This window comes from Tarenaya hassleriana, unplaced genomic scaffold, assembly GCF_000463585.1.
Source record: "Tarenaya hassleriana unplaced genomic scaffold, ASM46358v1 Cleome41, whole genome shotgun sequence".
NCBI classification, from domain to species: domain Eukaryota; kingdom Viridiplantae; phylum Streptophyta; class Magnoliopsida; order Brassicales; family Cleomaceae; genus Tarenaya; species Tarenaya hassleriana.
Genome location: NW_010966933.1, coordinates 144666 through 157283, shown reverse-complemented (window position 1 = coordinate 157283; position 12618 = coordinate 144666). Strand labels below are relative to the sequence as shown.

General features: G+C 40.2%; 2 protein-coding genes across 3 annotated transcripts in view; one reads left to right on the top strand and one right to left on the bottom strand.

The window, feature by feature from the left end:
• LOC104824723 (probable receptor-like protein kinase At3g17420) overlaps nt 1-2725 on the bottom strand; it is a 3873-nt gene extending 1148 nt beyond the window's left edge. Inside the window, exons 1-8 of one of the 2 annotated variants that reach the window (XM_010556847.2) lie at nt 2586-2725; nt 2361-2490; nt 1213-1772; nt 1009-1113; nt 606-728; nt 363-533; nt 156-285; nt 8-37 (exon numbers count right to left, since the gene is read on the bottom strand). In XM_010556847.2, the coding sequence (XP_010555149.1) occupies nt 8-37; nt 156-285; nt 363-533; nt 606-728; nt 1009-1113; nt 1213-1757 (1104 nt within the window). In that variant the 5' untranslated portion in view covers nt 1758-1772; nt 2361-2490; nt 2586-2725. Of the gene's footprint in view, nt 1-7; nt 38-155; nt 286-362; nt 534-605; nt 729-1008; nt 1114-1212; nt 1773-2360; nt 2491-2526 lie in introns of both variants that reach the window. The other variant, XM_010556846.1, reaches the window with a different exon arrangement.
• Nucleotides 2726-7109: 4384 nt separating this feature from the next.
• Nucleotides 7110-9748, top strand: LOC104824720 (G-protein coupled receptor 1). Its single transcript, XM_010556843.2, has 9 exons — nt 7110-7360; nt 7607-7638; nt 7715-7884; nt 8034-8128; nt 8410-8511; nt 8598-8654; nt 8740-8883; nt 8985-9055; nt 9163-9748. The coding sequence occupies exons 1-9, from the start codon at nt 7190-7192 to the stop codon at nt 9278-9280; spliced, it is 960 nt and encodes a 319-aa protein (XP_010555145.1). The 5' UTR covers nt 7110-7189; the 3' UTR covers nt 9281-9748.
• Nucleotides 9749-12618: the final 2870 nt, after the last annotated feature.

Sequence of the window (12618 nt, the reverse complement as noted above, 5' to 3'; positions counted from 1 at the left end):
GCTGAACCATCGTCTTCAGCCACTCCACCATGTGCACCTGCTTCATTTCACCATCATCATCACCCTTTCCTACTCTCTTTCAATTTTTTCTTTCTCCATTTGATCATGTTGTACAATCTAGCCCCGTAATAATTAAACACAAGAAAGAAGCATACCTCATCCTTAGGACGTGCATAATCCACCGGGTATCGTCCAGTAATAGCTTCCAAGAGAACAACACCAAAGCTGTACACATCGCTCTTCTCATTCAAAAAGCCAGAGTTAGCATATTCTGGGGCAACATACCTGACATTCATCCAAGCAGCAACCCTCACATCACATCACGGATCAGGAAAAGAAAAGATTATTCAGTCTTTACTCACCCGAATGTACCCATCACTCGAGTAGTGATGTAGCTTTTATCAGCTCCAAGCAACTTGGCAAGACCAAAGTCAGATAACTTGGCGTCAAAACTCTCGTCCATCAGTATGTTGCTTGATTTTATGTCTCTATGCACCACTTTGGGCTCGATGGCCTCGTGAAGATAAGCCAGCCTGTCATGAGTTTAGTTTACACTACCGAAAGCTCTTAGCCAAATTTGAAGAGATCAAGTGGTTGAGGCTTACGCCTTTGCAGTGCCAACAAGCACTTTAATACGCGCCTCCCATGTGAGATTTCCTTTATGATGCATGTCTCCATGAAGCCACTGTTCTAAGTTACCATTGCTCACGTACTCGTACACCAGCATCCTGAGATTTGTATCAGCATAAGTTAGAGAACAGTCAACTTTTCTGTAACATACTATAAGGCGGATTGAACGGGGACGCATTGTGCATCGGGATGCTCTTTATTACAGGTACCATACCGTTTTAAGATAACAAAATTTGAGTTGATTTCATTAGGAACAAAGTGCTTATATAAGCCATCTCCCCCGGTCTAAGTATATGTAAGAACTCATTCGGCGTTCTCAGTCATTTTGGAACAGAAGCAAGCAAGGAACAAGATAAATCCAAAAAGAAGAAAATATACCTCTGGGTTCCTTCGATGCAATATCCGAGAAGTCGAACTAAGTTCTTGTGTCGGACGTGCCCAATAGCCTCCACTTCAACTCTGAAATCTTTGTCGGCTTGACCTCTAATGAAAATGATAAGCAATCTCAGATATAAGCATTAACCTTTTGGTGAAATCTGGATTCATATAATGCAAAGGGAGCAAGGTGTATCAGAATCTTACGGATTGTTGAGCAACTTTTTGACAGCCACTGAAGTACCGTTTGCCAGAATTCCATGATAAACGACTCCGTATCCACCATCACCGATAATATTCTCCTTGGAGAAATGGTCGGTGGCAAGCTGAAGCTCCCGGAGAGTAAACCAGTGACCCCACCCAATGTGGGAAACCTCAGGAAGACCAGACAAAGGGGACGGGGTGGTAAGAGGAGGTGGTTGTGACCTTTTCTCCAAACGGTTAAAAGAGGCAGAGTTATTTTCGTTTTCAGAGTCTTTGTCGCTGGATTTTTCTACAAGGGTCTGATCAAATCCATTGTTGTTTGATGAAACGCGATCGATCCTTATTTCTTTGATCTCTTCTGGGACGATGGGGATCTGGATCACTGGAGGTGGTGTGGAGTTTGATCTTTTGGATTTCTTGTGGAAACTGAGCCACAGTGAAACGCCAAGAATTAGTATGAACACTGCAAACAGAGCAATTACTATGAGCTCCCATAGCTCAAGAGAGCCATAAGTCTTGGTCAGAGTCTGTTTGAGTTCAGATGCCATGGGTCTCCAGCAACACTGTCCAGCAGAAGAGAGCGAAGTCATTGAAAAAACAACAACTTACTCTCATAATTATACACTTGGGAAGTGATATCTGATAAATCCAAGAATATCTCAGCAGCTTTTTAAAACTACTGATAATATATATTCAGAAAAAACACACTTGACATCATATTGTACAAAAATACTGAAAATCGATAAAATTAACAGATGAAAAAGACTTCAGCTTCCGATTAAGAAGAAAAAAACGCGAGTCTGAAGACAACGAAGCATATCTGGATGCTTGTGTCAATTCTCAGATCTTTCTTTTGCATTATTAGGAGAAACACACTTGAAACATAACATTATGCGACTGGTTCAACACAAACGAAAGACAATTCTTGGACTAATCATGTAAAAAAAAAAGCATCAAGGAGTTAAGACAAAGAGCCGACGAAAGCATAAGAAACAATCCCCATCCCAGAGGAAGCTTCTACAAGTTTCATAATCGACCAACTCCGGATTGAGCTCAAACTCGCAATTGTCAACTCTTAAAGACGGTAAAGAATCCTAAACAAGATCGCGTAAACTAATTGAGAATCAATGGATTATGTAAGCGCCAGCTACCGACTAAATGTCGTAATCAGAAAGGAAGAAACTTCCAAGATTCCAACGCAGCCCACAAGCGAAGATCGAACATTTGGAACTCCCAAACATCAACAGCCACGCTAAAGCGTGCAATCGAAGCACCTAATACCTGACGTTTGGAGGCAAAAAAAAATCCAATTTTTACCTGGTTTGTGGAGAAATGAATAACAATGATCTGGCTAGTAAAGGGAGGGGAGAACGAACCCCACAGAGATCATTTCCAAGTTTTGGAAACTTATCGGGGATCTAACTAGGGTTTCCAATTCTGGGAAACGGGAGAGGAAGTTTGAAGCTTTCTTTGATGTTTCTCCTCTCCTTGTCCAATATTTTATGCCTGTTTTTAAGGTTGTTCTTCGTTCGGCTCAACATTTTAATATTATTTTCCCCGACTAAGCACATTTTTTTAGCATATTCGTAATAACCCTTTTTTTGTTTTTAATTTTTAAACATATGGAAGGGCAGTTTGGTCGTCGAGATTTTGTGGGATGACAAAGCTATCGGCCGTGATTGGGGAGGGGTTTCTTTTGTTTTGTTTTTTCAGATTGCCATTTCGAACATGCATGAAAGCGTCACTAGTTTAAAATGGTCAGCATTATTGAGTTTTTTTTGGTTTAATGTGATTGTTATATTACTACCAAAAAATAACCCGAAGGTTTACATGAGTTTAACATGTACCACAGATCCCGAAAGATAATGATTCCTATTACAAGTGAACAAAAATAACGAAGACTTAAATCTCAGTCATAATACATAAGGCGATACCATTGTTGGAGGGGGTCATTTGATACGGTAGAATCCGGCTTGTGCAAGGATATGAGTATATTCCGCATTATCCTATCGATCTTGAACCGCAATTGTTGTGGCGAGTTTGCGACGTCTTTATGTGTCCGTCCATTACGTTCCTTCCAAATCTCGTATACTACTAGCTGCAAGAGAAGACTCTTGATTAGTTTTGTTGTCCGTTGGGTTGTCGTGAGATGTTGATTAATCCACGGCCCGGCGTCCACAACCACTCTAGGGGGAGAGCCTCCAAGATTTCCTGCAAGGGAGAGCCACACATCCGCACTATATTCGCAGCAAAAGAATAAGTGAGATAGGGTTTCAACTTCCTTCCGGCATAGTATGCATCGACTCGGCCCTTGTATCCCCCAGCGAGCCACTCTATCCGAAGTCGGTAGTCTTTGGTGAAGGACCTGCCATAAGAGGAATGCATGCCTGGGTATGGCTTTCTCAAACCATACCAGGCCAAACCATGAAACCGGAGCAGCCGGGGTTCTGATTTTGTCCCACGTAAGTCTTGAGACAAATGTCGGATGATAGTTGTCGTCATTCTTTCTCCAAAGCGGTTGGTCAGAGCCGTTGTCCGGGCTTGGGGGTTCCATTCTCGAGAGTATGGTTTGTAGTTGTTGTACCCGCTCGTTCCTTGCTCCTCGGATTAGCCAACTTCCCTCGTGGACTGCATCCTTAACTCTCGCTGTCTTCGGTAACCTCAGGAGGCGAGGTCCGACCATCCCGATGAACTCAATGAGAGGTCCAATCTCCAACCAACTGTCATACCAAAAGGATGCGTCTCCTCCATCTCCAAGCTGGATCCTAGTGAACTCCCTGGCTCGTTCCTTCAGCCGTAGCAACTTCTTCAAATTCCATGTTGCCCCGACGTTTTGTGGGCATTCCCAGTAAGTCCTCCCTTTGAAGACGTTTGCTCTGATCCATAGGTACTTAACATGTTCATGTTTATGGATGAAAACTCATAGAGCATAATAATTTTACCAGTTGATTATCCTAAAATTCCTAATGATCTTTTGGATACGTAAAAGTGAATCAAAACTAAATAGAATTCATCTAATCCTCCCGACGATTTGGAACGGATTCGCTGAAGAAAAGTTTATTTATTTATTTCTTTAAATTAAACCGATTGAACCGATTCGGTTTAATACCGGTTCAATCGGTCCAAATTAAAAACTCTAAATTTGGGTGACGTGGCATAAAAAATATGACGAGACATAGTATTCGTATTGTCACGTCAGTCCCATTTAACGATATTTGTGGATACCAAATATCACCGAGGTCACTAACTGGATCTTTCCTGTAGTTGAGAGGAATTTTGTGGTCCAACCATCAAGCTTGGCCCTAATCCTTTGCAATAACGGCTGAAAATCAGCTTTCGTTAGGCGCGATGGACTTAAAGGAACACCCAGGTAGCGCACGGGGAGGCATCCCAACCCAATACCGAAGGCCGCCGAGATAGATCTCTTCTCACCATCGGATAATCCCGCCAAGAACAGCTCTGATTTATCTGGGTTGATCCGTAGCCCCGAGATTACTCCAAACTCAGTTAGAATGTTCTGGACTTCGGACAACGATGATAGGTCCCCTTGGGTAAATATCATGACATCATCTGCGAATAAGAGATGAGTGATCATCGGATTAATACAGCGGTGGTGCAGGGATAGTCGTCCATCTGCAACAGATCTGTCCAATAGTCGAGTAAGAATCTCCATTGTCATGATGAAGAGATAGGGAGACATTATTGAGTTTGACCTCAAGGTCATTAATAAACCTCCCCTATTCGATCATTTATGCTTCTTCTTTACTTTATATTGTATTAATTCTCGTAATGGTGGTGCAGATCGTCTGTTTCTTAATGCCTTTAGCATTTGTAGCTTTAAAGTTTTTTTTTTTTTTTTTAACGTCAAACATGCAAGAAAACAATGAAAAAAAAAATCACCAGCCACAATTTTGTGAACCACAAATATTAACCATAGCGGAGAAGTCCCCGACTCAATTAGAAAATGATAAGTCTCCTCTACACGAGTTTGTGGATTCGATTTCTTCTGAAATCTGAACTTTTTCTTGAACCGGTTAATTTTGACTGATTTATTTGTTCTACGTGGTTTTGCCGGTTATTGTGCGAAGTATCGGCCGGTGTCCGGTCCGACGGTTTTGCGATGGGTTTTCCACCGTTATAAAAAATATATATATTAAGCCATAGCAACCCTATATATATATATATATATATATATATATTGTTTAAAAGAGTGCATATACATTATTAGATTGATTAGCTGCAATTTCTGAATCGATACATCTTAAGATCCTTCCATCAACACACACACTTTCACTCAAGATGTCCACTCTGTGCCATTAGTTAGGCACGCCTCATCACGCGTAATTTCAAAAACCGCACGATGTCCCGCTGGGTTTGTAAGGAAAACAATACCATAAAAATCGTTGATATCCATCCGTGTGTTTCGCTGGCTACCAATTTCAGCATTGTTCAAACTGAAACTAGGGCTTTTTTTTTTTTAAGTCATGTCAGAAGAAACGCAGGCAATCTGTCGATCGATTAATATATACAATTATAATTATTATAAAATAAAATAAAAAAAGTGTTGGGGGACTAATGAAGCGATTAATGTCGCCTTTGCGTGTACATGACAAAAGTCAACCTCCGAAATGCCTTTCGTCTTTGCTGCTTCTAAAACACGGCGACACACACAGAGACACCATTATCTCATTCTGTCATGAATTTATTAATCACTCTTTAAAACACTCACACATAATAATAATAATGATGATAAAAAAAATTAATATATTGCAAATGGAAACGGCTTTATTAATTTATCACCAATGACTACTTGCTTCTTTCCTTCAACACACCTACCCATATATACATGGGAAGCAATATAAAATTTACTATTCTATCTGAATCAAAATATATGACGTTTAAAAAATTTTACACGCAAATTAAGAAAAATAATGTTTTGTCTAAAATATTTTTATTTACTACATAGATAATTATTATCTCTAAATATGTAGAATATTTAAATATGGTTAATTAAAGATAAATTTGGAAAAATACATTAAAAATCTAAAATTGTCATTTATTTTGAAACAAAAATTTTATTCTAAAACGTCATCTATGGTATAGAACGGAGTGAATATAATTTAAGAGACAAATTTAAATTTTTTATGGAGGCATTTAACAGTTTTTATATTTAAAATTTATAATAAAATTATTTTTTTGATAAAAAGATAATGGTGCATAGGTAGTTGGGTCCTCCATGCATACACGTACATATACGTGTATATATATGCGTGTGTTTGACGGTAGATGATTCAATGAGAAGAACATGCAATGACTATTTGATAAATAGAGTTAGTACGATAATAATTAGACTACGCGTAAGAGACATTTGGCATATTAATGTCGACGTTCGGAGCTAACTAATGCTCTAGTTGTTGATTAGGTTTTTTTTAATTGAATTAATTTATTTTATTTTCCCTCTGTATTTTTCTATATTATTGTGTTTTGTAATCGCGGTTGTTGGGGTTACATCACTTTTGTTTTTAGCATCGAAATAATCCAGCAATGCGATATATTAGGTTATGAGGACAAGGATTTTCTTATGATAAATTTATTTATATACTAAGAATTAAACTCCATTTGTCTTTTAGATATAATTGTTTGACGATACTTCATATGCCTCCTAAGCATCTTGCCCTTTGGATCCAGGATCCACACCTCTGTTCGTTTTTGTCCATTTACTTTCCTTTTTCGGGGAAAAATATTTATTAACTGTAAAATTAAATAAATCAGATATTCACAGATAAAAAAAATGAATGGGCAGAACTGAAAATCGCTGTGTTGGGTCCATAAGGCCCAACAAGAAACATAAAGGCCGGACCGGAACCAAGCTTTTCAGGAGGTTTGGTGACCCAACCCGGACACGACATTTGCAAATCCAGACCGACGGCGGGTGATCTCGCTCTCCATTGTTGGATCTCGAGGAGGGAGAGAGAGAGTGATGTCCGGCGGTGGGGGTCTTACCGCCGGAGACCGGAGGATTCTGACAGCAATTAACACTGGAGCTTCGAGTCTCTCCTTCGCCGGCTCTGCCTTCATCGTCCTCTGCTACTGCCTCTTCAAGGAACTCCGCAAGTTCTCCTTCAAGCTCGTTTTCTACCTCGCTCTCTCTGTACGCCCTCCCTTATCCTTCTTATCCTTCATTTACAGTCCCTTCTTGGTTGAGGATTTGTCTTCTCTCTCTCTGTCTCTCTGATTTTTACTCCGTTTCATCAATATCCACATAGATTAGGGATTATCTTAATTGATTCTTAAGTTAGTTAGCTTTTTTATTTTCTGGGATCATCGTCCTCATGCATTTATCGGATTATCTAGCTTTGTTACGTCTGATTGTTGGTGACGTTGCTGTTGGCTGCAGGACATGCTCTGCAGTTTCTTCCTGATCGTTGGGTATGCTTCCCGCAAGCAATGCTCTGCATAACCCTTCAAATTGTTTCTAAGATTTCCACACGCCTCATTCATGTAGGGATCCGTCAAGGGGTTTCTTTTGTTACGCACAGGGCTATAGCACTCATTTTTTCTGCGTAGCTTCCTTCCTGTGGACAACCACCATTGCTTTCACTCTTCACCGCACTGTTGTCAGACATAAAACAGATGTCGAGGATTTAGAGGCCATGTTTCACTTGTACGTCTGGGGTATGTGACATTCAAAACCTACTCTTTCTTTGTGTCAGCTGGGGTTCTGTTGTTTGTGAATCTAGACTTCTTTTTCAAGGATTGAATATCTTAGTATCCGCTTTGGTTAACTATGTAATGTAGGAATCTCATTTAGTCTACTATTTCAGGAAGTTCCTTGGTTGTGACTGTCATTCGCTCTTTTGGTAACAACCATTCTCATTTGGGGCCATGGTGCTGGACGCAGACTGGTCTAAAAGGAAAGGCAAGATATAATGTTTCAGTCTTTTTAGTTTAGATGTTTTCCGCTGCTGCTCAGAGCAAGTAAGCTTGTGTCGGCTATTCCGGAAGGGTTCTTTTCCTTCAAAATCGTTTTCTTTAGCGACTTTGAGATGGATTATTTCATGGTTGTCCCAGATGTGGTGTGGTCTAATGTGTTTGGTGCTATGAGGGGTTACATGAATGTTGTTCTCTTTAATCTCCATCTCGAGAATTTTCTTTGTCTGTTCTGTTTGTGGAGCTGAACTCACCTTTTCGCTTTCGCAGGCCGTTCACTTTTTAACATTTTACGCTCCTCTGTGGGGTGCCATTTTGTACAATGGTTTTACCTACTTCCAAGTTATACGGATGCTAAAAAACGCGAGACGTGTACGTAAACTATTCATCAATTCTTTAAATCCTTTCAATTTATACACATGCCAATCAATGAGTGAAAAAAACGATGTTAATTTCAGATGGCGGTTGGAATGTCAGACAGAGCAGATCAACTAGATGCGAGAGCCGACATGAAGGTAGTCTTATGTCTTCTGCTGTTTCTGACAGAATATTGTGTTTGTTTTATACTTAACCTCTTTATCTTTTTTTCCTGAACTGCAGGCTTTGAATCGATGGGGATACTATCCACTCATTCTAATAGGATCGTGGGCATTTGGCACCATTAACCGCATTCATGATTTCATTGAGCCAGGTCATAAAATCTTTTGGCTTTCCGTTCTTGATATAGGAACGGCAGCTCTTATGGTACGTAATCCTTCAACAACAACCATTTGTAAGTTGTCTTACCATTTGGTCCTGTCTGTCCAAGATAATATAAAGTCGCGGTTCTGTGTACCGTATGTCAGGGCTTGTTCAACTCAATAGCATATGGTCTCAACAGCTCAGTGCGGCGAGCAATCTATGAAAGACTGGAGCTGTAAGTTAGCATTCCTATGCCATTGTCCATAGAGTATGTGATTGTGTCTTGAGACTTTAACCATCAATGAGAAACATATCTTAGCTGTCCTGGATTTACTTGGGCAGGTTCCTGCCGGAGAGGCTCTATAGATGGCTTCCGAGCAGCTCAAGGCCGAGGAACCACCATCAACAGCTGCAACATCGAAGTGAACTGGTCTCGCTTAAGATTGAGGAGCAGCAATAACAAACACATACTCTTTCTGCACTGTATTCATCAGGATAAGATTTCGTATGAGCTGAGAGACGATTTTGCAGAATCAGAGCCTGGTACGACGTCCTTCTCTCTACTTGCGGTTTGGTAGCCTGTTTGTGGAAATTATCATCGGCGTATGGGAAGACTTGAAACTGGAAGCTTGTTGCCGAGTAGCGTGAAGATTGGTACTTGTTCCCAAAGTTCCAATTATGTTTGTGGTCAAGGGAAGGAGTGTGGGGGCTTGATTGATAAAAGTATCTGTTTTCTGGATACAATTCATTGTTTCACATGAATCAATATTTTTTTTAACAGAATACATTATTAGAGGGTTTTGATCCTAACTAGTGATGGGAATTTCTGATGAATAGGTCTGTTGCAGCTGCGCATAGAACGGAACCTTGGATCTCTAGTTTATAGGGATCTTTAATTTCAGAATGTGTCAGAAAATGGATTTTTGTTGCTGTTGATGTTCCTATACCCTTGTAATAATTTCGATGCTGTCACAAATACAACGTGCAAGACTACTAGACTGCAACCTCGTGTTTTCTCGTTTTTTTTCGTCAGGAATCAGTGGTGCCAAATGGCTGCTGCTCTCCTTTGGGATTATATTATATGATTTCTGGTTAGTAGTAACTCAAAAAACGTAAAATGGCCTTCAACTTTGTCATGAGTCGCCTTTCTTTACTAGATTGCTGCTTTGGACGTTTCGGTTCGGTTTCGAAGAACTGAATCGAACCAAAAAATACGATATTTTTTTTATGCGAACCGTTTTAAATTTCCGAACGGTGTTATTTTTAGAAAACCGAATTTTCTAAAACCGAACATAATATAAAAAACCGATTGTAATAGGGAAATGTTTTGCTATTATTGATGATTGAAAGATTATATTTTAATATATAGCAAAATACAATAGAATATTTTGAATATAATATTTAAGGTAAATCATAACCGTATTAATGATAATATTCTAGGAATAATATCAGATATGTGATAAAGTCATCCTCAAGGTTCTAGGTTCGATTCCACTGGTGGAGAGGGATGTAATTTCTGGACTAAAATGGTCCATATACAAAGGCTGGTCCCGGACCTAAGGTGGATGTAGTCGGGCCGAAGGCCCGAGGAACCATCTTGGTTATCAAAAAAAAAATATATCAGATTGGTACCTATTTTTATAAAACTGAAAAAACCGAATCAATACTTTCCCGAACCGATTTCCGAAATATGCACCCCTCCTAAACAGATTTTTTAAGTACAACACTCACATTGACAAGTCGACGCATGTATAGCTAGAGGGTAATGATGATCCAAACGTTAGCTTTTATAATCGATTTTTCAAGTGATTCACGAGTGTACCTTAAGGTTTTCGTCAGAAAAAGAAAAAGAAAGAAAGAGAAAGAGCTTTGTGTCATTTGTTTTCAAATAAACACGTAATACATCACAGTAGAATTAAAAACATATTTAGATGCCAAAAATAACGGAGAAAGCATGATCTAAAAAAGTAACTATATATACAAAAAAAATATACGCTAGGCTATATTCTAACGGTTTCAATATTTTAAAAATGTAGAATTCAATTTTATTACAATTTACTCCATTAAAATAACTAAACTTTCGTATAAATTATTAAGTCGTTTGTTAGTACCCCGAGGATGAATCAGGCCAAGCTCTATAATTTTTGGTGCCGTGCTGGAAACTCACGTTCAAGAAAGCAACAGAGACAACATTTTGAATAGGCTGGGAACACAGTGGCAGTGTTTTGATAATTACCCCGAGGATGAATCAGGCTGTATCTGGGTGTTGATCAGCCCCTCGGTCACTGTAACCAGCTTTTTGAGAACACGACAGACTGTTACCCTTCTTTTGCACCCGTCCAACTCTATGCCTTTTTTCCTCACGGTGGTATATGCATCCAACCAACCGCCTGATCGCATCTCCCTCTGGGACCATATACAGTCTTTGCGTGACTCTCGGATCCCCCCAGATTCACCATGGATAATCTGCGGAGATTTCAACGAGATCATGGGTCCACATGAACACTCTTCCCCCACAATATCCCACTACTCCCCTTCCATGATCCGACTCCTAAACCTCACCCTCTCTACTGAAACCTTCGATTTGCCCTACCAAGGTCCCACATTCACTTGGTCAAACAAACAAACCAATAACCCGGTTGCGAAAAAGCTGGACAGAGCTTTGATTAATGCCGCCTGGCTTATTTCCTTTCCCCAAAGCCATGCGACATTCACCACACCAAATCCCTCCGACCACTCGCCGTGCTTAATCTCTATAACACCAAACATTAAACCCATTCCGAAGCCTTTTAAACTCTTTAACTTTATTTTGGACCATCCAAAATTCACCGAAACCATCCAAAATTCCTGGCTGATGGCGGGTCATAGAGCCTCGTCACTATCGGAGATCCACCTCAAAATCAGGAAGCAAAAAATCCCTATCAAAACTCTATGTAAAGAAAATTATTGTGCGATCCAAAAGAAGGTTCTTGACTCATACACTTTGCTATCAATTGCGCAGGATAATGCACTTCGAGACCCTTCTACAGCTTCTTTTATGGAGGAAAATCACTGCCTACAGCAATGGACCCACTTCAAAGAGATAGAGGAGAAGTTCTTAAAGCAAAGATCCAGGGTTCATTGGTTGAAGACAGGAGATCAGAACTCCCGTTTCTTCTTCAGATCACTTCTAATCCGGAACTCCAAGAATACTTTGCGGCATCTGATTTCTCCGGAGGGGCAGAGGATAACAGATCAGGAAAGCATCGCAAAAATGGCTGTGGATTATTATCAGAGCATCTTAAGGCCCCCTCGCCAACCACAACAATCGTCTACCATACATCACCGCATTGAGACTATCCTCAACAGGGCCCCAGACGATGTCTTACAGGCTATATCAGCACCCTTTTTGAATTCGGAGATCAAGTCTGCTCTGCAATCCATGCCTCCAAATAAAACTCCAGGTCCAGATGGCTTCACGGCAGAGTTTTATTTGAAGACTTGGGACTTGATTGGAGTTGAACTTACAGAGTCTGTACAGCATTTCTTCAGAACCGGTGCACTCCCGAGGTCCGTTAACGCCACTGCCCTGGTTCTAATTCCAAAGGTACCCGGCGCGGAAAGGTTAAGTGACTATCGACCTATATCGTGTTGCAATACGATATATAAGATAATCACTAAATTGTTAGCCACTCGAATTAAACTGCTTATTGAGGCAGTGGCTCCTCGGAATCAGGCAGCCTTCATACGTGGGCGAAGCATCACGGAAAATTGTTTACTAGCAGCTGAAATCCTAAAGGGCTACCAAAGGAAAAGTAT

What these genes read in the sequence shown, in the direction of transcription:
- LOC104824720 (XM_010556843.2), top strand. Translation starts at nt 7,190, where the DNA reads ATGTCCGGCGGTGGGGGTCTTACCGCCGGAGACCGGAGGATTCTGACA. An exon ending in AGTTTCTTCCTGATCGTTGG is followed by an intron (nt 7,639 to 7,714) that starts GTATGCTTCCCG and finishes TCATTCATGTAG; the next exon opens with GGATCCGTCAAGGGGTTTCT. An exon ending in ATGCGAGAGCCGACATGAAG is followed by an intron (nt 8,655 to 8,739) that starts GTAGTCTTATGT and finishes CCTGAACTGCAG; the next exon opens with GCTTTGAATCGATGGGGATA.